The following is a 26518-nucleotide window of genomic DNA, read 5'->3' as shown; positions in this document are numbered from 1 at the left end:
CAAGCCTGTAAAATGATGCAAAATGCTTTAACAATAAAAATACTGAAGGAGACTTTTGAAGAATGGAATCAGAAAATAGTAGCCACAATATCATCAATGTCAGTAATGATGTCTGCTTCTATGGATAGACTATGTCCAAAAGTTGTTATTGAAGAAATGAGATGTAAAATAAATTTTATCTGACAAGATAGAGAAGATATTGAAAGTGGATTTCGAACTGGCAGGCCAAGAGAATGACTTAGAAAAGGAGATCTTCACCAGATCTATAAAAGAAACTGGCTGAGGTTTCAAAATTCAAAAGGGAAATACAAATGACAAACTAAGAGAGTAACCTGGATAATTTTTTCCTATTAGATTTGCAAAAGAGGCTTGTTTCCTATTGGATTTACAAAAAAGCCTTGAAGAACTCTGTGCGATGGGACAAAGAAGAAATGAAGAGAAATCAAATCCTATGACAATATTTGAATGAACAAAAGATTAAGACTGTTAGAAGTAAAAGGAAGGAATATGAAGTTGGTTTATTTGATCAAGGTTAAAACAAGGTATGTTGTTACTTCTGGCAACCCTTTATGGACTTTCTGCTGACACCAGGATTGAAAAGATGATGTTTTCTGGATTTGTTTGTAGATAAGATGGGACATAGGATGAAGAGATCTTTGTAACCTTAGAGGGGGTGAAGAGTCACTAAATTTGTTTATACTTATTGTGATAAAGGTTGGAAGTCACTTCTTTATGAATTTGTCTTATTTATTATATTCTTACTTTTCTCTTTATTTTTTATTTTTTCTTGCACTTTCTCTCCTTTCTATTCTCGTTTCTTTTAGTTTGTGTTAGATTTTACCATTATAATAAAAATTCTTAATAAAAATTATATATATTAAAAATAGATTTCAAAGTTGTTCCCTGTAAAGCAATAGCTGAAAGAATATTATTGACTGCATTTGAATTATAACTCTGTTTTTCTGCTCTGTATATATGAAGGGTATTCATTAAACTGTTTTACCTTTAAGGTAGATAAAGGATCAATACAAATGTACATTCAAGTACTTGAAGTTCTGATACCTGCATACTGATCAGAGCATCCAAATTTTCTGGGCACTTGGACCACATATGACTTTAAAAAAAAGCAACTCGTGGGAGTTATCACAAAATGGCTGGGGTGTGTGTGAGATGCCTCATCACAAAATGATTTCTATAGGGTAGTTAACAGTGTGTATAGGAGGTCCCTCCCTGAATGTTGGTAATTTTTTCCAGACTGGATTCTCACAATACACTAAATCTTAAACTCAGGTAAACAAAATACAACTGCAATGTTCACATAAAATATACGAGCCATATTATTCCTTAATGATAATTACAGGGTTCCTGAAATACACTAAAATACAAAGTACTTAAACTATTTTATCTCAGTAAAAATACTGTTCTGAGCATTTTAGTATTGTTTTATTTTATTTATTAGTTAAATTTATATTACTTATAACAGAGTTTCAAGTTCAAAATGCTTCCAAAATGCTGAAAAACAGCCAGTTTTGCATCCAAACAGGACACTTAGCTTATCTTTATTTTATTTTTTTTCTGGGGAAATAGGTATCCTTAGAAACAAAGATCTAGCTGCGACCACCAGCCATTTTATTTTCAAGAATATTTTTGAGTTCTAGGTGAAGCCCAAAGGCATTAATAGAAATACAGATATTTGAGGGTGCTGCTTTGCCACTTGCTTGACTCTTATTTTAAATTATAGTATATAAAATAAATTAAAACTAGATAGGCACGAAGTCTGGCAATTACCAAGGGAGATGTTGTTGGACACGCTGGCACCCATGGGTACCAAGCTGAGGACCAAACCTGGTCAAACTGAATCTGCATTGTAAGCTTCTCTCATTTTCCATTTTTTTTCCATTTCAAAATGGGTTGTATTTCAATTGGAAATACCATAGTGATATTTACCAGTACTAATCAAAACAACCTAGAGACATGAGAATAAACAGATATATTAGCCACTCTTACTACAATATATGTCACTGGACAAGATGAAAGGTGATCTGGCTAGCTATGTGGACCATCCAATTTTTTCTTCTATGCCAATCCTAAATATTATCCTAAAGGTAATAAAGTACTCTGAAACAGATGCCATCAAATAAAGTATATTTAGTTCTTACTTTGGTCTCTTTCTCAATGATTGCTGAGGTGGTGTGGCTGCCTTTGGTTCTGGAGACTCTGGCGGTGAAGGGTCTCCACCAAGAAGCTCTGGAGGGAGCGGGAGGTCTGTAAGCAAGTGTCGTGGTCTCTGTTCTTTCTCTTTCTTCACAGACTTCAGAGGAACAATCTCTTTTGGACTAAAGCACCAGAGAAAACAGGGAAAGTGTTATGAATTATTCAGAGGCTGACCACTGCTCCACGTCTCCAAGGCATCACACACATGGATAATAATTTCTAGTATTGTAAGAACAATACAGCAGCTGCTACAATTTCAATTTTATTGATAGAAATATCTACTGGAAATCAATCCAACCAAAGGCTGTACCATATTAGCATTAAAGACCAGTATCTGGTATACAGTTGGAATCTCAAAATTCTGGGTTTTAGAAAATATATCACTTTTCATGTGATGGAAGGAAACAAAAATAAATTTAAAGAACACAACCACTAATTGAACTAATTTAATTTAATTTAAATCAAATGAATTTTCTCTTGGCCTCATACATTCTCAAGTACTTTCTCCCTCCACACCCACCACACTACTCAAACGTCAAGTGCAGCCATTGCTTGAAAGCGACTGTGAACTCCAGGCCAGGGTTGATTATCCTTTTTTCCTTAAACCAGCTGTCTGCCCCTCCACACACTTATATGAGTTATCTGACATTATTAATTTTGAAGTGAGGATTGAAAATATTCCCACGACTTGCTACAGAAGAAAAAAGAATACCCCCAGATTACTACAAATACCTAGAAATGAGTCTGCAGATAAACAAGTATACTAACTACAGCTCTGTAAATGAACACATTCAAAATAGCATTCTCTCCATAGATTAGTATTTGTCATTCATTCTTTTACAGTTCCTGGATATTATAATGTGCTGCCTCCCCAATTAACAGATATAGAGATAGGACTGCAGGCTGATTGACACGTGGAAGGTTAGCAGTGCAGTGTCAAGCGATGATGTCTAACTGCACCATCAAAGATATAACTATGAACAGAACTCTCGTCACTTCACTTTACACACTTTCAGTGGCCCCTGCCAAACATGGGATGGTGCAAATGCACCTGAGAATTAATACTGTTTGCTAGATTTAGAATCCAAAAAACTCCTTTCCCTGGAAATCAAACTGGCTAGAAGTCTGAAAAACAACTGATGGTCCCTGAAGTATTCAACCTGGCTTATTTATTGGAATATCAAGAGTTATTTGCTCTGAAGACTATCTCCCAGACTTCTGTTGTACAATTCTGCTTGATGAAGATTGTGATCTGTGGGCTGGTGGATAGAAATGCCTTCTCTTAGACAGAGGTTTAAGTTGTCTGGGTTCTGTGTCAAATTCCAACACAATTACAAAGACGGTAGGGATGCTTACACTCAAATACTAGAAATTGACTTATTGCCTCTCCTTCTCCCCATAACAGTTTCTTAAACAAACTATTTTTCTACAGTGTCATTCTTCCAGATGACTTTTGAAGCAAAAAAGAAAACTATTTTAATTTAAGCAATATTTCTGCTATAATAATAATTAGTAGTAGTAATAATAATAATCCACACAGGTAAGATTTACATAAATTTCCCTGTCTAGAATTACTTTGGTTTCATCAGACAGAATCCAGTCATGCTGCATCACTCAAGCTCTCAAAGGATCATAAAAATCCAGCTTTGCGCCCCCCAAAATCTAAGTGTTAGGCTCATGATTGTTACACTTTTTACTAGTTAGAAGCTCCCTACAACATGAGGAATATTTTGATAGACTGGAAGAGAAAAAGACTCAGACTAAAATAATGAAAATGGAAATAGTGCAAAGACTATAATCTAGCTGAGAAAAATCAGGTCACAACCACAGCAAATCTTGGTCTAGCACAGTCCTCCTATCATCCTATTTATGTATAAAAGGAGACAGGTGAAAACAGGATAACATGTCCAGTGAGACAGCAACCAAGACAGCTTCATGAAAAGGCAAAATTATGCTTTACTGCCAAAAAAAGAAAATCAGTATCTGACTTAAGAAGATCATTGCTGGCTCCAAATATGGCAAGCAAATACTGATAATAAAACAAACTGCTATGCATTGGCTATTTAAAGGGAACTTTGGATCCAAAAGCACAGTGCTAGCCTACTTAAAAATTTTCCAGACATGAACATTTCTGGGCTATCTTCATAAAGAGCAGTGCAAGCAAGAGTAAACACTGAAAACAACAGTAGGATTATCAGCCACATCATCTGAGTCTAAAACAATCTCGACATACCAAGCATTTCAGGCTAAGCACTCCCAGCAGTGCTACCCATGTTCTTCTCTATTAAGGAGAAACATCCTTCATATCCTGCAAGGAATTCCCAGTTCTGTCCACATTACTAATTCAAGGTTCCAGAGGTAGGAACCAGACTACTACTTCTGCCAATAATAACTGACTACAGAACTTACCTCACCAGGTCAACAGTTTTCAAATACCAACATTTGCATCAGAACAGTGAAGTAAGCGATCTATTACACTAACAAGCCTTTGTAGAATAGCAGTGTCTATAAACCTTACCTTTCCAACTCATCTTCCCCAGGCAAGATTGGTGGGAAAGGGAGTGGAGGCAACGTTGATGTTTTCAGATGTGGGACAGCTATGGTCACAGAAACATGTCCCTTTGAGGAGGATTGCATGGTGGACTGAGAGTTAGCCTGAGAAGTCAAGGATGTCTTAGAATGGGCAGAAGATGGCAGACACAAAGGAACTAAAGCAGGGCTGTGAATGGTAGATGACTGGGCAGGTGGTAGAGGGGGGACAACTGGCAATGGAGGCAAAGGGGGCAATGGAGGAGGAATCTGAGGAGGTGGGGATGATGTTGGTAAAGGAGGGAGTGACTTTACAGAAGGCAAAGGAGGTGGGACCTCTTGCTCAACGGTCTCTATTTCTTTTGGAGTCACAGTTTCCTCCTTTGCTATAACAAGTTTCATATCTTTTGTTCCCACTGTTTTTGAGTCTTTAACTGAAGCAGGTAGTTTCTTCTCAGAATTTTCTACTGTCTTTGTTTTGACAGGTTCAGGAGTTGTTTTCGCCTCTGCATTGTGCTGTAGAGTATTTACTGTCTCTAGATCAGGAGGACATTTTTCAGGCTTAGCCATTTTTGCCTTCTTGACATCCATTACAGACTCTTTTACTTCAGCTAAGTTATTTTCTTTCCTAGACAACAGGCTAGGTGAGTCCTTGCTCTCCTTTCCATCAACCTTTGCTGCAGCAGCTGCTGCTGCAGCTCTCTCCTTTTTCTTCCTACTCAGCTCAGCTCCCAAACTGGAGGTCAGTGGTAGCCGAGCAGGTGAGATACTGGAATGGCGACTGCGAGACCCAGTTCTCTGCTTTTTGTTATGTGATGATGAATGCCTTGAATAAGCGGGACTTCTGCTTCGGGATTTCATGGGCTTCCTATGAAAACAGAATAGGATATATCAGAATCCCATAAGATCAACTGCCATAGTTTTTGTAAAAATCAACCTCCAGCTCTCAGGAAGTATGCTTGATATGTTTTTCTACTACACCATATATATTTGGTTTGGGATTACAAGATATGTGAACCCAGCCATTGCAGTCTGTAAGCCATGGTTAAGTGCTGCATAAACCCAGCTGACTTATTCATCAAACCATGGTTAAAATACATCATGGTTTAACCATTTGTGAACCCAATCTATGTATACACAGTGACAATGACCCTAAAGCTCCAGTGCACATTCCAACTTGCTACAGACTTCTCCATTTTCTTCTATAGGTTCACTTTATTTATTTTATTTATTTACCAAATTTATCACAGCCCATCTCCCCCCCACTTTATGTGCATAAGCTGAATCTGCACCTTCCACTCATGTATACCGGATAACATAATACAACAATCTTCATTGTACCACCTGTTAAAATAAAAGGGGTCAAACATTTTAGGCCTGGATATGTTTATACCTCAACCTTTTGCTTAGAAGCTGGAAACCATGATATCACTTCGTTTGTATGTGCATAAACAGTGATATACTCCCTGCACTAAACATCACAGAAACTTCTGTGATAAGGCAGAAATCTTTACTACAAAGCTTTTCTTTAAAATGTTCTGACTGGAAGAGGGATGGGAGAGAGGGAAGCAGAGTTGCCTCTGTTTGGGTCAGCACTGCTTTCAAGCTTCACTTTCCCACATTGGTGGTTACTCTCCTAAGATGCCCTTAGAGATTCCATGTAACCAGAAAAAGAACTCATTGATGTTTCCTTTTCTTTAGCACCAAGAAGACTGAAAGTTCACTGGCCAGCTCAGAAAGGAAATAGATTTTCAGCTCTGCTGTTCAGCATGGGCTATGTACTTTCCAGTATAGTGTGGCAGTTAAGGTGTTAGACTAGAATAGGGAGACCCAGGTTCTAGTGCATCCTCAGCCACAGAAGCTTACTGTGTGACTATGGGCCAATCACTCTTTTTTAGATCAACCTATTTCACAGGGTTATTATGATATAAAAATAAGAGGATGGAGTGCTATATACCCTACCCACAGCTCCTGAAAGTAGAAATTAAATTAAAAGAACTGGCAAAATCAAAACTTAATACCATGTGTTAGAAACCCACACATTGGTTCTTAGTCTTCCCTAATCTTTCCCTGACAGTGTGCCTCCTCAGTTCTAACACTAGTGGACAAAACTGTTCTAAGAATCAGATCTAAGTAGATCAGTAATCTTACCTAAATCATTACTAACCCCAAACACTAGAACTCCAACAAAATTAACCTACAAACATAAAGATTTCAAAGCAATTTCTGTACTCAACTACAGGCAGAAATTACAGGCAGTTGAGAATTTATTTACTCCTGAGGTCTAACAGGAGCACCTCAGGTCTTTGCACTGTAGGTTACTAATCTAAAATTTAGGAGATATAGTAGCAGTTTGAAATGTGGATGTTAGCTGCCTTACTTTTTAATTTTTTAATTTTTTTTATTAGGGAACTATATTAAAAGCTGCCTCCTTACTTTACTTCATTATTTTCAGATTATTTAAAAGTTTTAGTATTTTTTTTACCTTAACTACATTCATTATTAAGACAGTATGGTTACCAAGACATGCAGACGCTGGTGTCCAGAAATCCAGTTGCCTGGATCATTACATAGGCAACATCGAACATGCAGTTGTTTATGACAGGCACTGTTGATTTAAATTAAACTCAGAAGATAAATTAGGCCATGAAAGAGGCCAGAAACAGCAGTAAGCCACCCACAAAGCCAGTAGAGGTCACTAAATAAACGTGATTGAGAAAAGAATGTCATTAAGTCACGAAATAGGGCTGAACTCAGATTTAAGCCAATTATTCTAATTTTATTCTAACTTTGAATAAGCTATCAGTAAGTACTTCAGCAAAGGATCATTACCTTGTCGTGGTGCTGGAGCTTGAGCACCTCAATGATGCCATGAGCTAAACCATGAAGGGCCACCCAAGACGGGAAGGTCATGACAGAGAGGTCAGACTAAATGCGATCCCTGGGGAAGGTAATGGCAACCCACCCCAGTATTCTTGCCATGAAAACTAAATGGATCAGTACAACCAGAGATATGTCGGTATACCATCGGAAGATGAGACCCCCAGGTCGGAAGATGGTCAAAATGCTACTGGGGAGGAACAGAGGATGAGTTCAACTAGCCCCAGACGTGATGACGCAGCTAGCTCAAAGCCGAAAGGACGGCTAGCGGCCGACGGTGCTGGTGGTGAACGGTGAATCCGATGTTCTAAGGATCAACACACCATTGGAACCTGGAATGTAAGATCTATGAGCCAGGGCAAATTGGATGTGGTTAGTGGGGAGATGTCAAGATTAAAGCTAGACATTTTGGGCGTCAGTGAACTGAAATGGACTGGAATGGGCCACTTCACATCAGATGACCACCAGATCTACTACTGTGGACAAGAGGACCACAGAAGAAATAGAGTAGCCTTCATAATTAATAGTAAAGTGGCTAAAGCAGTGCTTGGATACCATCCAAAAAATGATAGAATAATCTCAATTCGAATTCAGGGCAAGCCATCTAACATCACAGTGATCCAAATATATGCCCCAACCACAGATGCTGAAGAAGCTGAAGTAGAGCAGTTCTATGAGGATCTGCAGGACCTACTGGACAACACGCCTAAAAGAGATGTTATTTTCATCACGGGAGACTGGAATGCTAATGTGGGCAGTCAAATGACACCTGGAATTATAGGTAAGCATGGCCTGGGAGAACAAAACGAAGCAGGACATAGGCTGATAGAATTTTGCCAAGACACCTCACTCTGCATAACAAACACTCTCTTCCGACAACCTAAGAGACGGCTTTATACATGGACTTCACCAGATGGACAACACCAAAACCAGATTTACATCCTTTGCAACCAAAGGTGGCGGTCATCTATACAGTCGGTAAAAACAAGACCTGGAGCTGACTGTAGTTCAGATCACAAACTACTTCTTGCACAATTTAGGATCAGACTAAAGAGATTAGGGAAGACCCACAGATCAGCTAGATATGAGCTCACTAATATTCCTAAGGAATATGCAGTGGAGGTGAAGAACAGATTTAAGGGACTGGACGTAGTAGATAGGGTTCCGGAAGAACTATGGACAGAAGTTCGCAACATTGTTCAGGAGGCGGCAACAAAATACATCCCAAAGAAAGAGAAAACCAAGAAGGCAAAATGGCTGTCTGCTGAGACACTAGAAGTAGCCCAAGAAAGAAGGAAAGCCAAAGGCAACAGTGATAGGGGGAGATATGCCCAATTAAATGCAAAATTCCAGAGGTTAGCTAGACGAGATAAGGAATTATTTTTAAACAAGCAATGCGTGGAAGTGGAAGAAGACAATAGAATAGAAAGGACAAGAGACCTCTTCCAGAAAATTAGAAACATTGGAGGTAAATTCCAGGCCAAAATGGGTATGATCAAAAACAAAGATGGCAAGGACCTAACAGAAGAAGAAGAGATCAAGAAAAGGTGGCAAGAATATACAGAAGACCTGTACAGGAAGGATAACAATATCGGGAATAGCTTTGATGGTGTGGTCAGTGAGCTAAAGCCAGACATCCTGAAGAGTGAGGTTGAATGGGCCTTAAGGAGCATTGCTAATAACAAGGCAGCAGGAGACGACGGCATCCCAGCTGAACTGTTCAAAATCTTGCAAGATGATGCTGTCAAGGTAATGCATGCTATATGCCAGCAAATTCGGAAAACACAAGAATGGCCATCAGACTGGAAAAAATCAACTTATATCCCCATACCAAAAAAGGGAAACACTAAAGAATGTTCAAACTATCGAACAGTGGCACTCATTTCACATGCCAGTAAGGTAATGCTCAAGATCCTGCAAGGTAGACTTCAGCAATTCATGGAGCGAGAATTGCCAGAGGTACAAGCTGGGTTTAGAAAAGGCAGAGGAACTAGGGACCAAATTGCCAATATCCGCTGGATAATGGAAAAAGCCAGGGAGTTTCAGAAAAACATCTATTTCTGTTTTATTGACTATTCTAAAGTCTTTGACTGTGTGGACCATAACAAATTGTGGCAAGTTCTTAGTGGCATGGGGATACCAAGTCATCTTGTCTGCCTCCTGAAGAATCTGTATAACGACCAAGTAGCAACAGTAAGAACAGACCACGGAACAACGGACTGGTTTAAGATTGGGAAAGGAGTACGGCTGCATACTCTCACCCTACCTATTCAACTTGTACGCAGAACACATCATGCGACATTCTGGGCTTGAGAAATCCAAGGCTGGAGTTAAAATCACTGGAGGAAACATTAACGATCTTAGATATGCAGATGATACCACTTTGATGACTGAAAGCGAAGAGGAACTGAGGAGCCTTATGATGAAGGTGAAAGAAGAAAGTGCAAAAGCTGGCTTGCAGCTAAACCTCAAAAAAACCAAGATTATGGCAACCAGCTTGATTGATAACTGGCAAATAGAGGGAGAAAATGTAGAAGCAGTGAAAGACTTTGTATTTCTAGGTGCGAAGATTACTGCAGATGCTGACTGCAGTCAGGAAATCAGAAGATGCTTAATCCTTGGGAGAAGAGCAATGACAAATCTCGATAAAATAGTTAAGAGCAGAGACATCACACTGACAACAAAGGTCCACATAGTTAAAGCAATGGTGTTCCCCGTAGTAACATATGGCTGCGAGAGCTGGACCATAAGGAAGGCTGAGAGAAGGAAGATCGATGCTTTTGAACTGTGGTGTTGGAGGAAAATTCTGAGAGTGCCTTGGACTGCAAGAAGATCAAACCAGTCCATCCTCCAGGAAATAAAGCCAGACTGCTCACTTGAGGGAACGATATTAAAGGCAAAACTGAAATACTTTGGCCACATAATGAGAAGACAGGACAGCCTGGAGAAGATGCTGATGGTAGGGAGAGTGGAAGGCAAAAGGAAGAGGGGCCGACCAAGGGCAAGATGGATGGATGATATTCTAGAGGTGACGGACTCGTCCCTGAGGGAGCTGGGGGTGTTGACGACCGACAGGAAGCTCTGGCGTGGGCTGGTCCATGAAGTCACGAAGAGTCGGAAGCGACTAAACGAATAAACAACAACATCAGTAAGTAAGTATAAAGGCATTATTTGCTGTTTTAGGCAGTTTAAACTGTTTACATGGCTTCCAATATGGAAAAAACTAGTTATTCTTGGTGATACCAAATTCATGTTTACTGATGTTATTTTGGAAACATAAGGACAGACCTCTATCAAGAGAAAAGGGGAATATTCTTTCTTGAATGTAACTTAACTGGGGCTCCCTCCTTTGCAGTGATGAGTCATTACTGGGAAATACTAATTATCTACAGGAATTTAACAATAATAAGGCTCATAATAATTTAACAAAAAACTATTTTGTTCTTTCGGCTGAAGGATGGTTATTCCACCCTCTGGTTCTCACACATCACATTACAGTATGGTTTGTTTTAAAAGCTATGGTGTGGTTTGTTTTAAAAGCGAATTTTACCACAATAGCTGGATTCATTCAGCACACTAAGTCATAACCAAACAAACCACCACAAGATTTAGTGACATGTGAACCCAACCAGAGTCAAAAAAATGTTAGGTATGCTTCAGGGCCCACTTCCAGGTAAAGTAATATGTAGAATACTCTTCATTTGTTCCTCATACAATCCAAGAGGGTCCCCTAAAATGTTTCCCAGAATTCAGATCATCAAAGTGTACTAATAAATCTGCAACAAGATCCTTCACAGGATATTTGAGCTCCAGTGATCCATATCCCATTCTCTAACCTTCAATAAAGTCAGCAGTCTGTCAATCCCTGCTCATTTAGGAATCCAACACTGCACCTGAGAATTAGCTCTTCAACTCACTACAGACACCTAATTTGATAGTGGATTCTATCACATTTTTTTTAGCCCAGTTATAAGCAGCCATTCCCCAGCCATTATGAACAGTCAGTTTAGAGAAAGGGAATGTTCTTTATAGAAGACTTCACTGGAGAATGAGAGTTAGAAATGGTTAAGAGTTTCAGAACCCAATACATATAGCAGGTGGGTGGGAAAAAGAGTTAGCAAACTAGTACACCAGACAGAACTATGAAGTGAAATATAAGAGAATATGAAAAATGAACAGGAATGAGACGCCTCCTTGTAGCTTCACATATTTAAATACACTTCTTGTTACTGTTAGTGACATGTGACACTTTACCCAGCACATCATAAAGACTCAACCAAGTTACTTTCAGCACAGTTCTCTAAAAATAGTTAAGATCAGAAGATGTTTACTCAAATTAACCAATTCTTTCTCAACTGACAGATGGATGCTTTCCTGAGATTTGGTCCATAGTGAGCAGGAAGCACCAGCTCCATTTGTCCTACATAATTTAAAAGTAATTGCCCAGAGCTGATGGACCAACCAACTTAATCATGGAAACAAAAAGTATTGAATTCAAAATGTAGCACACCAAGTGCAGGATTTATAAAAGCATATACTTCACGGTCCAAAGGAAAACTATACAATGCAAAGAACCTACTTAATGGTACTGACATTTTTTTCTTATCACACTTGGTGGGCAGTTTGTCTAACAATCAATACTTGTTCCACAAGCATTTCCTCCACATAAAGTGCTGTGTGTTAACTACATACTTTCTCTCAAGGTCATTAACTATCTCATTGCAGAGAGGAGAATGGAGCTGTGAGAGACACACCGCATGAAGACCATCCAGAATTCACAACTAGGAAGATGTGAGCCCTGTGAATATTCAAAACCATGGGACAAGACTGTTGTTTAAGTTCCTTTCAGCTTTTAGGTTTCAATTAGTTGTTAAAAGTACAGTTCACAAGGAATAATATAAATACATTTTAGCTGCACTGACTTCCCTCGTGGCATTCATAAATATCAGAAGCTGCAATCAAAAAAGCCAGTCTGGTCCAGTGGTTAAGGTGCTGGGCTAGAAACCATGAGGCTGTGAGTTCTAGTCCCACCTTCAGCATGAAAGCTGGCTGGGTGACCTTGGGCCAGTCAGTCACTCTCTCTCAGCCCAACCCACCTCACAGGGTTGTTGTTGTGGAGAAAATAGGAGGAGGAAGGAGTATTAGGTATGTTCGCTGCCTTGAGTTATTCATAAAAATAATAAAGGCAGGATAAAAAATAAAAATGAATTTTGAGCATGTAACCACTGTTGTTTATCTAAGAGTTTATCAAAAGAAAGTATGTCTATCCCCATAAAAAAAAATCTAGTAAAATAATTCTGATAAAACTATGTAAGCAAAACTATATGGAAGTGCACTCTTCTAAAACCACTGGGATTTTCCCACTTTGTTACTAGCATAAAGCTGAGAAAATAGGATACCATGAAGGCTAATAAAATCTGAAACGTTAATACTATATACTTAAGTGATATAAAATTAAATGTACCTCATGTTCTTTGAGTTCAGCGTGCTAAAGAAAAAAAGTTCTTTGCAACCCGGAAGTTTACATATTTAATAAGCACATTCTGGCACCTATTCCAGTTAATTCTATAAAAACTGAAAAGTCACAATATGGATCATGGCCCAGGAGTATGAACTAAGCTGCAGTTTTGGTTATCAGAAATCACTGCCTGAAGTTACACTAAATCTGAATTTAGCATTATGAAAACAATGTAGCAGTAGATCTTGGAAGTTTGTTCCTTGTTTACATACCTCTGACACAGAAGCTACCTATCTGCATGTATGTCATCCAACTTTAATGAACTGTAGTTTATGCCAATCATGATTTGATTAATGATTCTAGTTTGCCAGGTTTTGATGACATGACAAATTGTAGACAAACCAAACCAAAATAAAAAGGTATGCTGAAAACATGCAAGACTAATGCTCACTGCAAATAAGTTTTGTCATTTTCAACGATGTCTTAGCATGATATCCAATCAGATCAGTGTCTTACTGGCTGACCTGGCTTCTTTTCAACTTCACATTCTCCAGATCAGTAAGACAAAAATTATTACCTAGGATACAACAATACTGCAAGACAAACAAAATAAGCTTGTACCTTAAATCAGCCTGCTTTAATATTGTGTCCTCCATATGTGTTAGACTCCAACTCCAGTCTCACTATCATGATCATGCTACTTTGTAATAGCAGGTGTTATAATCCAACACATATGAACACATCATGGTGGGAAAGGCTATCCTAATTAATCATGATACAGAGGAATATAAAACATTTTCTGTTCTGACAGACAGTAACAATGATTCTGGGACATCAGCCCCTTCCGTTACATTTGTACTTAAGAGGCCCAAGAGTTCTGATTTAACTATGAAGACCAAATACCTGGAAACAGGACTACGACTCAAAGACCGCTTGGAAACAAAAGGACTGCTGGAGCGCCTTCGATTGAATGGGCTGGGGGATCTTCCGCTGTAGGATCCACTTCCTCTTTCATAGCTGGATGAACGCCTCCTGCTGTATGGGCTGACTGATCGCTGTCTCCTGCCATAAGGGCTGGGAGAACGTATATTGGATTGGTAGGCAGCAGGTTCCTTATACGGAGGGCTGACTGATGGTCGTCGTGAGGATACGCTAGGACTCTTCTTATAGGAATCATAGTTACTGGATGTGTGTGAGCGTGGAGGGCTGTTGTCATAGTCCTGTGTATAGGATGCTCCTGAGGGACTGTCATCTTGTTTGGGACTATCTGACCACTTACGGTGTGGACTTCTGGATTTCCGCTTTGGACTGTCCAGTGACTTGTAGCTTTTGGGGGCATCTCTTTTCCGATGACTTTTACTGCGATCCTTGTGACCAGATTTTGCCTCCCGCTCTTTCCTAGACTTCTCCTTATGCAGTTTGGCTGACCGGGAATCTTTGCTACTGCTTTTGAATGATTTAATTGAATGGTCATCATTCTCCTCATGTAGCCTTTTGGAAGTCCCAGACAGTCTATCTTTAGTAGAACTCAACTTGCCTGAGGACTCTTGATTCCTGTCCAGTCTCTTCTCCTTGTCCCCCAGCTTACTTTTCATCAACTCACGGACTCGCTTGTGCTGATGATGACGATGTCGATGTAGTCGATCACTCCTGTCTGATGTCCCTTTCCTCTCATCATTTTCTCTACGTTCCAACTTGAGGACTGCTTCTTCTGAGAAGGTGTCAGAATCAGAGCTGATATCATCATATTCTACCAATGGCTTGATCATGCTGCCAAGTGGTGCTCCTCCTTCTTGGGACCCCAACGGTGAATCTTTGGAATGCCTCGATCTGTGTCTTTTATGCTTGGAGAGCCGGTGCCTCTCTCTGCTGTTTGAGCTCCCACTGCTGGACACTGTATCTTGATGCAAAGACCCCCCTCCTCCCGCATCCTTCTTGCCCCCATGTCTCTCTGGGTTTGGCATTCCTTCTCCACTGTGCTTGAAAAAAGGGAGGAATCCTCCAAAAAGCCCAAATTCTAATCTTCAAGACACCCCCTCCTACAATGGAAGGGCTGCTTTCCCTTTTGTTACCTGCGTCCTACATTCAACCCACTCTTGTCTCTTTACATGAGGGTAGATGGGGTTGCTCTGTTAATGCCTTTTCTACAATGACATGCAGAATATAATAAGATAAAGTTGTCTCAGAAATAGTCTAAAACTGAGTTGAGCCCACCTTTCAACTGGAGAAAAATAATTCTTTGTCAAAATATCTTCTGATCCCACACTTCAGAAGTAGGAAGGGAAGAGAAGGCGTTTTTAACCCTGAGTAAGCACCTGCTCTTCCTTAATTCCAGGTCTCAATTAACCTCTAGTTTCAGAAATGAATTCCCAAAAGGGTTGATTAAAGGGGTAAAAATATACATAAACCCCAGTTTGTAAATAGGCAAGGAATTGAACTTTCCAAGCAGAAAAAAAAAAAGTTATTGAAAGAGACTAGTTCACTTCCAGATTTTTGAAACAGGGGTCCCCTAATAGTAGCCCCCCAAAGTACTTAAGCAGTGGACTCCCTTGGGTCAAGGCTGCTTTGCCACTAACTCAAGGTCCCACGTCCCTACGAAATGAAAGTGGGGTCTGAATTTATTTGCTATATCCTTAACTTCCTGAGAGGGGTTACTATACACACCTGCAGCCCGCCCCGGGGCCTGGCTCACTGGGCAAAACCTGGAGGCCCGTGACCAAGCCCAACGAGTCTCACCTAAGGGGAGTCCCCCTTCCTCAGCCTGAATTTCTAGTAAGTTCCCCAAGCCAGGATCCCCATCTTTTTCCACCTACTTCCCAGATCGAAACGGCGCTGTTTCCAGATTGGGGGGAGGGGTAGGGGAGAGGAAGGTAGGAAAGTGAGGAGGGAAGAAGGTTAGCCACCAACTCTCGCGAGAATACGAAAAAAAAATCGCCGTCGTTGCCGTCCTTCGAGCCGCCGACGCCGTGGCTTCCTTTGGTACAGCTCGGGGGTTCCTTTCCCCCAACTCCTCTACCTGCTCCTGTTTCTCCAAATACCGCGAGAACACGCACGTGCGTGCGCGTACACCCGCTGTCACGCAGGCGCACGCGCTCCCACTCAGCCGGAGCTTTGCGAAGTCTCGCGACGCCGGCCTGAAGATCGAGGGTGGGACAGAGAATTAGGTTACCCCGGTTTCTGACCAGCTGGGGTTTTCTTACACGAGGTTTGGTGCCATGGTCTCGCGGGATCTGGGCTTCTTTTTCCTCAAAACTTGGATGGCCCTAAGAAGTTAAGAGTGAAACGCACTGTTCTTAATTAAGACATTTGTAATTGAAAAACCTACAAGACAGAAAAAAAGAAGAGGGAGTTTGCTTCCCGGCAGTCATTTTTCCTCTCAACGGTTAACAACCAACTGGGAAAGACCGTAGTTTAGATATATGGTTTTGTGCGGTCCTAGATTATTCTGACTTCCTGCTATGAAATGTATTAAATCTTATCACAAGACAGCTGCGGATGGGATTTTTTTTGTCTTTCCACAAAAACGTAATGAATTTCCTCGGAACAGGAACAAACATTTAGAAATGGCCGCTCCCCTTCCCCTTTTTCTCTCAATACAGGCTTATTAAGCAACTTGGGAACGACATCCTGTCAGCATCGGACGTGACAGAACCGTTGCTCCTTCCACTCCGGATAATGACACTTTATGGGAAAGCATTTTGTACTTGAAAACAGAGAAGAAAAACTGCCAGCTACTGTATTCCTGTGGATGTTAAGGCGGGCGTCCCGTCAACAAGGAATTAGACTCGACGCGGGAGGAGAGGGCAGAGAAAGAAAGACGCCGTTTTCAAATCTCGCGAGAGCTACCGGCCTTCCTGCCGTTGCATTGGCTGCCACCTGGGATTCTCAAACAACTTCCTGCTCTGCTCTTGTCACGTTTCGTTCCCGGAGAGGAGGAGCGGGGAGGTCTCGCGCGGCGGGCGGTGGGATGGCGGTTGCTGTGCAGTAGCCGCCGGCGCTGAGGGAGGCTGCTTTTGCCCGGTCCCGCCCCTTTCTCACCGCGGGAGAGGGGTTGGCTGAGGCAGCTCCAGGCCTCCACATGAGGGAGAGCGGCGGGGGCGCCTGTCCCCTTTTCCCCCACCATCCTCGGAGGGATGATGAAGGCAGCTCAGGGCAACGCCGAGGGTGAGCGATGGGGCTTCGGGCTGGGGAAAAGCGCCTGCTCTGCTCCTCCGTAGCAGAAGCTTTAGGGATGTCGGAGTCATGGAGGCCATCTCTTCGGGTGGGAAGATCCCTTTGCCAAGTGCTCAGTAGGAGGTTGCCGATGCGGCGGTGATGGTCGGGATAACCGTGCGGGAGGGGTCGATCTTAGGGATTTCGGAAAAGACTCTTTAAAGCGAGTTCTGGGAAATTTTGCCAACTTTGGATGGAGCTCCAAGAAGATGCTTTTGTAGAAAAATTGGTAGTTGTATTGAGGAGCGTGGGAAAACGTAATGAAAGAAAACGAGAGGAGGAGGTTTAGCTTGGCAGAAGCACCTATAAAAGGGATCTGGGCATGAGCAGCAGCCTGAGAGCAGCTGCTGAAAAGGCGGTTGGTAACACGGAGTGCCCTAACAGAAGTATAGAGGCCAGTCATTGCCCTAATCAGACCTCAGTTGGAGTACCGTGTCCATTTCTGGGGCACCACAGTTCAAAAAGGACAGTGACAAACTAAAGCAAGTTTTGAAGATGGCTGACAAGGTAGTGAGGGGACTGGAATCCAAGCTCTATGAAGAAGCGTTAGAGGATCTAGGTATGTTTACCCTGAAAGATGATTTAGGGGAGATATGAAAGCAGTCTTCAAATATCTGAAGGATTGCCATGCAGAAAAAGGAGTGGACTTAATCTTTATTACCCCAGAAGGCAGGACCAGAACCGATAGTTTAAAATTTCAAGGAAAGAGTTCAGGATAGATATCAGGAGAAATTTCCTGACTGTAAGAGCTATCAAGTAGTAGAACAGACTTTCTCTGAAGTGGTGGGGTCTTTTCTGTCTTTGAACAGAGGCTGGATAGCCATATTTCAGAGATAGTGCACTAAACAGGATAAGGGACTAGATAATTTCACTTCCAAGCCTATGACTTCTTGGGTCACTTTCATGTAATCTTCTCATGGGTTTTATCTGCGAAATGAATATTGGGAAATTGGGATAATCCTTTCTGTGTTAGTACTTATAACTGACTTCATTATTTAAAGTATTTTGAAGGGAAAACATTTTCAATGAGCTCCTCCTGCCTTCCAGTTATGTGTGCTAAATCTTCCTGTCTATTGCTTGCTTCTTTTTTCTCCTCCTTTCTCATCCTGTAGATATAGCATATGATTTGGCTGGAAAGGAATTTTGCTGTGGGATGGTTATGTATTTACATAATAAAAATCCAAAATCTACATGCTTCAGACCTATTCATAAAGCTGAATGTCAAGCATCCAAGCAGTTGGAGAGACAGGAGCGAAAAGAATCATCTGGCTTGATCAAAATAGGGAATCTGCCATTGTGTCTTTATATGTCCTAAAAGGCCTTGAAGCCTGTATAGCAGATTCTAATAGAACCTAATCCAATTGTTTGTTATTTCCTCCTATGCCTTCGGTACTGAATAAATTCATATATTTGTGGCTTCTACTTTCTTCTCCTATTTTGCTTGAAGAACTTAAATGTATTGTGATTTGGGGGCGGGGGGGTGGGCTGGCACAGACTGCCCAGCTGTGGAGTAGTTTCTTTTTCTGTGATTCTTGTAGGCCAGATTTCAAAACTTTAGAATCTTCCAAAGGAAAGTTAGGCAAGAGCTGGAGAGAGAGAGAAAGAAACAAAACCAGCTTAAGTACAGAAAGCAGGTGCTAGTTAATCTCTAGTAGATGGATCAATTGCTTGATTATAAACAGCTTAAAATGAAGTTGGCAACAAAACAAACTTCTTCAACTTGGTGCCCAGCAACTGTATGTGTGAAGGATTTTAAGTGGTGTAACGCCTGAGGCAATCTGTCAACTAGAATGGAGAATTCTAGCAGAAAGAGTAGAGAAACTGAGTTTTGCAGCTGTGTGCAACAACTAGAAATTTGCTATTAGCGTCACTCCATTTGCTTTTTTTCCCCCAGAAGTTCCCTAGGAATTTGAAGTATTTCTTTCCAGACCTATAAATAATATACAACTAATGATACATATTGAATAATTTTAGCTGCAGTATTGTCTCCTGCACACCAAAGAACTATCTTAGGATGAAGTTGATAGGAGAAAATTTGTAATCACAGCCAAACTTTTCTGAAAAGCTAACCCACCATTCTGAATTTTCTCCTGCAACATGTAGAAAAGGTTCACACATACATGTCAACCATGGTTTACAAACCACAATGGTCAGCTTTGTATAGTATCCTAATTCCATATGAAACAAACTATATTATGCTTAGCATGTGTGAATCCAGTCAGTTTCATAATCATATGACATATATTCAAAATTGCACAGTATTCACGGGGCAAAAATAAGCTCAGGTTTAATTAGTGCTGCACATGAATTGAAGCTGAATGATAAGCCATCATGTGGTTTATTTGATGTAGCTAATAAACATAGCCATTGGGAATTGTAATCCAAAAATTAGGATTTGGTTTGTGATGCACACCAAACTAATTGTGATTTTTTTTTAATCCGTTCAATCATATCTGATTCTTGAAGACTGCCTAGACATGTCCTCGCGGTTTTCTTGGCTGCAAGTGCCTTCTTTGCCATTGCCATCTTCCTAGGGCTGAGAGAAAGTGACTGGCCCAAGGTCACCCAGCTGGCTTTGTGCCTAAGGCAGGACTAGAACTTACAGTTTCCCGGTTTCTAGCCTGATGCCTTAACCACTACACCAAACTGGCTCTCAATTGTACTTAATTCATTGTTAAACAAATTGTGGCCATATCCATATCTAGCCAATATATCCAAATTGGCTGTGACTTTCAAGCTACAGTAGGCAAATCAGTGTGGAAAGGACTAGTTACAGAGCCTCAAATTAATGCAAATAGTGTACCTTTGATTATCAGACCCTGAGTTAAACCCAGAGGACAGTTATTATAATGTGCCATGCTTCTTATGTTTAAATAATTGTGAGCCTGATCTAGCAAGGCTACCTTAATTTTTTTTTTTAAAAAAACCTCTTTCAAACAACTTTAGAACTTTCTGTTGGGCTAAGATTGGCTTATTCATTTTGTTTATTTATATGCCATCCATTCCCAAAGCTAACAGTCAAGATCACAAAATAAAAAGCAACCCCATCAAAAATACATAAACCCACCTGTAATATAAACAAAATTTACAACGTCAAGATAATAAATAAAAAGAAATATGCCTGCTAGATTCCAGCCTTCACTTAAAGCATACCTTCCTCTTGCAGTAGATGGAATAACTAGGTCTTAATGGCTCTTCTGAAATGCTGTAGGGAAGGAATAGACCAGATCTCTATGAGGAAGGAATTTCAAAATACATCATCTGATTTGCCTTTTATTTCAACCTGATCTTTTCTCTTGTTTGAAGTCACTTTATTGTTAGCTCAGAAACTCTTATCTTACATGAATGCAGTGCTGAGAATTAATGGTAAAATAAGTGCCATTAGTTTTCTTCACAGGTGAAACTTATTTACTAGGTTTGGTGATCATTTATATGATGCTATCTGCAAGATGAACCCTGCAGAATAGTGATTTGTTTATCATCCCATCTATATCTGTAAATGAGGAATAGAAGAGAAAGGAGATGATGTATATCCACAACCTAATATGAACACTGAGTTAGATAGGTCATGGTCCTCTTCTGCAAGCTGTTTTTCTGTGTAGAAAACTTGAATCTGCTTTTCTAAGCTGAGATTAAATAATAATTTACACCACCCAACTCTCAATGACTCTGTGTGGCTTACAACAATCAAACAAAAAATTACAATAAAATCAATAAAAAAATCAAGTTAAAAGGTGACAAGTGCAATGAAGCAAGGGGTCTCACTCTCCCTTGCCAAAGGTCATGGTGAAGATTCAAGATAAATTACATATGATTGACTTGTGATTTTGCTTATAGAATCAGAGAAACTGAATAAGATGAGTTCCCTTCTGGAAAGACTTCATGTCAAGTTTAATCCCAACAGCAGACCTTGGACAGAAACCATGAAGCTCGTTCGACAAATTATGGTAAGGATTAACAGATTTTAAATTAACCTTTTTTAATGCTTTTGCTGTCATCCCGTGTGAATGGAGAACTCATCTTAGAACACGTCTAAGGAAAGATTGGCAGAGATGGAGACTTGTTACCAAGATATTGGGTTATTGATTGTCTTATCAAGCAGCTGTCTCAGATCTTAGGAAACACTAATTAGAATTAACTTAAGTTTGAGTAACAGTTGTCACAATCTATCATTCCATGAGACAATTCTAAACTGTCTTCAGTCCACTGAATTGTCATGATCCATATCCTTTTGTTCCTGTTTGCTTTGTGATGCTAAAGGACAACCTCACTGGATCTCCATTTTCTATAGCTGTAGAAGATAGAAATTAAGTGTTTTAATTTCTTAGCTGTTGCTTCTCTTTCATCATATTACTGAATGTGAACATGAAATCCTTTTTCCCCATTGCTTTTGAATGTAGGAAAAACGAGTTGTCATGAACTCTGGAGGTCACCAGAATCTTGTCAGTTGCTTGGAAACTTTGCAGAAGGCTTTAAAAGGTTGGTGGTTGTGTCAAAAACATACACATTAAATGTTTAACTTTAAAAAAAGAAATAATTCTGGTTTGTAGGAATTGGCAGTAGTAACATCTTTGTGGCTTTAATGTCTTGTTTACAGAGCATTATTTATTCAAAAGAAGTCGCAGTGTATTTATTGGGTCTTACTTTTTTGTAACTATATTTTTATACCATCACATTTCCTAAGGAGTTATGGGTTGACTGTAAATCTGATATACGTAATGACTTGCTGCAGTCTGTGTCAGTATGTTTTATCAGGTTAACCAGTAGGCACCATTTGCGTATTCATGTACAAAATCCCACATTCCTAATGTGTCAGTGCCTTTGCTGCATTTTTGCAATGGAACATGGGTTTGGGGACAAGCAGTACTACTTTTTCCTTTTCTCTCCACTCAGTCAGCAAACAGTGGCAGAGGCATGCTTGGTTTCTCTTGCTCCTTTGCCTGCTGGCAGTTAGAGTCCCAGCTGGTTAACAGGTGCAAGGTTAAGCCTCTGCACCCAGCTCTATCCTGCCCAGCAGAGCTAGAGAAGGAGTCAAAGACTGTTTTGCACGCAAGAGGCATAGAGTTAAAACAATAGACTTAGCTCCAATGTAGCAAATTAATGGGACTCTGTTTCCCTGATTTCTTAAAATGGGGAACTTGATTTGGAATGATGCATATCAACAGCAATGAAATTGTTACATAGCATGCAGTGCTGATATGGCAAACTAAAATAATAAAACAGGAAGTTATGGTGCTGAATTAGGATATTTGAATGAGACATACAGAAGTCTCCTTATCATGTTTCCCTGCAATTCCTTTTCTTCCAGCCATTTTGGCTATCACATGTAGCTGAAGAGAAAAGCAATCCAGAAAAGTTGTTGGATGGAAAACCACAAGATTCTGCCATTTTCATCTGCATAGTTTTCCTGTTCTTAAAATAGATGCCACCACCCACAACCTTTGCTAAATAATCACAATAGACTATAAGTGCATAGTGCTGCTATTGTCAAGTTTAGTTGTCTCTCAGCAGTCATTTACTTTGGAAAAATAAGACATAGACATTTTTGTTGGACAATGAAATTCTTAGTCCATCTTGCCCCAAGGCTTTTGGGTGAACAGCCATAGAAAAAAAAATAAACCTTAATGCTGCTTAGTAGAAATCATAAGAGTTAAACTAAAAAATAAAACTCAATTTCAACATTTTTATGAAGAAAAATAAAGTTGATAGAGAACTGGGTTTAATTAAACTGTCTTCTTCCTAGTGACATCTCTGCCCACTATGACAGATCGCTTGGAGTCCATTGCTAGACAAAATGGGTGAGTTGTTTAGTTGTTTTACAGGTGTTGCCTGGTTAATTTCAAAGAATCATACTAATCTAATTGGCCCTTTGATATACCACGAAAACACGTTTCTACTGGTAAGCAGTTTCAACTTCAACTCTTTTGCAGGAAACATAATTTCCTTTGGTTATACATGGAATATATCAAACAGCCTTGACCCAAGCTCACTTCTCAACTGTTTTTAAGGACTGTACTGCAGGGAACAGCTTGTTATTGTGGCCCTTTGTGATCTGAATTGTATGAATTAGTTTTTGAGTGGACTAAAACTGTAATTTTCCATAATTTGATGGAAGTAGAGTACTTCTTAAACGTTCAACATTATCTATGTTTGAAAGCAAGCTTGAAATAATTGCTATCTTAATGCCAAATCACTCCTTAGCTTTCATAGCTCTCTTTAGCCAGCACCTTGCTAATTACATTTTTATATATTTTCATAATATTTTAACATTGTTTTGAGGAAATAAAAGTGAAAATTTGGGTGGACAGTGCTTGGTTTGGGGTATCAGAACCTACTTTTCTAGTTCGGTACATCTCTGCCATGAGCTAAGGAGTATGATGAAGTAGTGGATAAATATACTAGCAAGCATAATCAGTACATGGAAAAGGGAGCTTATATTTTTTTATTGGTTTGGATCCAAATTGAATTTGCCCCATATAATTCCAGGTGCATTCAATGGAATGAATTACAACTAATTGGAATCTCATTAAATACAGTTAAATTATTCAAGTTTCAATTTGTCAGACTTGAGCCTCCAGGAGAGGTCAGTATATAGATGTATACATAAGGACTTGATGAAATTTGATAAAGTTATATAGTCTTGTAATATTTTTTGAAATTTATAATTTTTCCCCCTTTATAAAAGCCTTGGATCTCATCTTAGTGCAAATGGCACTGAATGTTACATAACATCTGACATGTTCTATGTGGAAATCCACTTGGATACTACAGGACAACTGCGTGATGTCAAGGTGGCACATCATGGAGAAAACCCTGTGGTATGTAGAGTGTAGTGGCTAAGTTACTTTTTCACATTTTATGTTGATGTGTAGTTTGTGTTTAAATAACCCAGATTCTAAGTTCTGATATTATCCTAAGCCAATGTTTGGCAGACTTTTCACCATCTTGGGTGCTATCCTGGTTAGATTTTTTTTTAATACCCATGGAAATCACAACATTTTCACTTTTAACAAAAAATAATTGTTTTCATGGGGGGGAGCATTCTAGGAGATTTCCCAGTCCCTGTGTTAAGCTTTAATGTGATTCGTTTTAAGGAAATGCTATTGTACTCATTAATCCCAGCAGTTTCTAGTTAATGTAGGTTATCCATTTTCTTTTTTCTAGAGCTGCCCAGAGTTGGTACAGCATCTAAGGTCAGTACTGTGTTCTTTTGATTGCTGGTTACATCATCCTTTCCTAATTGTATGTTTTCTAGCAGCTGATAACCATTTTATCAACTGCTTTTTGATTTTAGCTTTCTAGTTTATCAGTTATCCTTCTCCAACTTTAGGATTAAGTCTTTAAAATACCCAGTTTTGGTCACGCTGTAATCCATTAGGGCACCAGAAGGAAGGGTGATACAGATTATACTAGAAAATAGGAGGACAACCTTTTCAACACTTTTATTTATACACATACACTCTCCCCTTCCTTTCCAATGATTCTCTGCAAATTGCTGTCATTAACAACAGAAAACCAGTGATTTGGTCCCTCTCAGTCAGAAAATCAAATAATGAGCTAGCTAATACAGACTGGTTTGCTTGGTTCCTTGCCTTTAAGGCTGGTCAGCAGTGAGATTTCCCATAGCTCTAAAGCTGTACTTATTACTGAGGTTCACAGAATGCCCACCCATGCCCTTGTTCAGGCCGATGTGACCTCCATTGTTGTGTTTCATGGAACTATTGGGGGTGGATAAAAAGGCTATGATGAAAAATTAAGTGGGCTTCAAAGAGGGTTATGCTGTGAATCAGATAAATAGAACTGAATAATGGTGCAATGTGGGCTGGGAATACTCATTCAATATTTAAAATAGGGAAATTTGGAAGAAAAAACTTTGAAGACCATCTTAATTCTGCATTCTAACAGGATAATAGGGCTATTACATCCTTCTAGGACATACAATTGTGAAAGTTTCTTTCTTTTCTTTCATTATTCTTTCTAAATCTTTCTTTCTGAAGGTTTGAGCCTTAGAAACTGAGGCTTTGAGAAGCATATAAAGAATCCTCTGCTAGAGAGGTATAAGACAATCCAGGAAGATTATAGGCAACATACAAGTGTAGGTAGTTAACAAAGCCTGTGTATCTCTGAGAAGTATGCAGTGTCACATTTAGGCAGCTTGGGCTGAAATAGTCCCAAGCAGGATGCTGAACTGGAAGATTGAGAGCTTGCAATATCAAAACTGACACTTCTCCCCTTCCCTCTTAGAAATAATGTGCTAAATATAATTGTTAGTGTCAGATGATTTTCTTCTTTCCTAGAGAGAGAAACTTCGATGAATTTTCTAAGCATCTTAAGGGTCTTGTCAATCTATATAAACTGCCAGGTGACAAGTAAGTATTCCATTAACCCACAGTTTCTGTATTGGAGAAATATCCTAGAATGCAGTTTGCATGTCCACAAGCTCTTTTGTAATTCACTGTCCTATCCTGTCACAGCTCAGCCGATGCTGACTGCAGCAGGGGATAACACAGTACCATGATAGGGAGGATAGCAGGACACTGGATATAACACTATGGGAGGTGTGGGTTCTAGCATTCTAAAACATTGTGAGAACATTTTTCCCCCTGGCAGAGAATTGGGAGCATTCCCTGATTCTACAGCCTTTAGCTAGCTCTTATAGTATGGGGAAATCACTTTTTTCTGTATAATTTTTAAAGCAAGTTTCCTCTTTTTCTTTCAGCAAATTGAAAACTAAAATGTACTTGGCTCTACAGTCCTTGGAGCTTGATCTTTCAAAGATGGCAGGGATGTACTGGTAAGAGCAGTTTACCACAATGAACCCAGCATTTAGCTATAACTCTAAAAAAACAGTATTATCCAGGGAGTGAAACATTGGGCTTAGAAAGCACTGAGTTTAATCCTATTTGAACCATGGATAAATAATCATCTAATTATTTCACCAACATCATTTCTGTTCTGCATAGGAGAGCATTCACATTAACAAGGTTTAAGTCTTTTACTTTTGATGGTAACGGAGGGCGGTATAGTAACATCCCATATCAGGAGTGCCTATATCCATATTCAGACAAGGCGATAGAGATGTCGTCTTATGCTGCCCCTTGTACTATACCCAGTGTTCTGATTAAATCAGAACTCCTCTCTTAAGTAGAGGAGTTGTTTGGCCTGTAGAGAAAAATTTGCATTTTTTATTAGCAGATCAGTCTACAGAAATATGCAGGAAAGCTG

The 26518-nt window shown here is 39.8% G+C and overlaps 2 protein-coding genes across 5 annotated transcripts in view; one reads left to right on the top strand and one right to left on the bottom strand.

Annotated features, from left to right (window-relative positions):
• Window positions 1-16145, bottom strand: part of CDK12 (cyclin dependent kinase 12) — a 35918-nt gene extending 19773 nt beyond the window's left edge. Inside the window, exons 1-3 of one of the 2 annotated variants that reach the window (XM_063300633.1) lie at window positions 13985-16145; window positions 4733-5611; window positions 2160-2336 (exon numbers count right to left, since the gene is read on the bottom strand). In XM_063300633.1, the coding sequence (XP_063156703.1) occupies window positions 2160-2336; window positions 4733-5611; window positions 13985-15045 (2117 nt within the window). In that variant the 5' untranslated portion in view covers window positions 15046-16145. The remainder of the gene's footprint in view (window positions 1-2159; window positions 2337-4732; window positions 5612-13984) is intronic. The other variant, XM_063300634.1, reaches the window with a different exon arrangement.
• Window positions 16146-16982: 837 nt separating this feature from the next.
• MED1 (mediator complex subunit 1) overlaps window positions 16983-26518 on the top strand; it is a 249068-nt gene continuing 239532 nt past the window's right edge. For 2 of the 3 annotated variants that reach the window (XR_010067799.1, XM_063300630.1), the window contains exons 1-8: window positions 16985-17245; window positions 21131-21240; window positions 21694-21772; window positions 23037-23091; window positions 23979-24111; window positions 24458-24486; window positions 25591-25662; window positions 26013-26087. Coding sequence is in view for 2 of the 3 variants with exons in the window: in XM_063300630.1 (XP_063156700.1) it covers window positions 17215-17245; window positions 21131-21240; window positions 21694-21772; window positions 23037-23091; window positions 23979-24111; window positions 24458-24486; window positions 25591-25662; window positions 26013-26087 (584 nt within the window). In the remaining variant the exon portion in view is untranslated. Of the gene's footprint in view, window positions 17246-21130; window positions 21241-21693; window positions 21773-23036; window positions 23092-23978; window positions 24112-24457; window positions 24487-25590; window positions 25663-26012; window positions 26088-26518 lie in introns of all 3 variants that reach the window. The other variant, XM_063300631.1, reaches the window with a different exon arrangement.

The sequence above is a fragment of the Candoia aspera genome, chromosome 4, assembly GCF_035149785.1.
Source record: "Candoia aspera isolate rCanAsp1 chromosome 4, rCanAsp1.hap2, whole genome shotgun sequence".
In the NCBI taxonomy this organism is placed as follows: Eukaryota; Metazoa; Chordata; class Lepidosauria; order Squamata; family Boidae; genus Candoia; species Candoia aspera.
The sequence above is the reverse complement of the archived record's forward strand: the minus strand, read 5'-3'. Positions and strand labels throughout refer to the sequence as shown.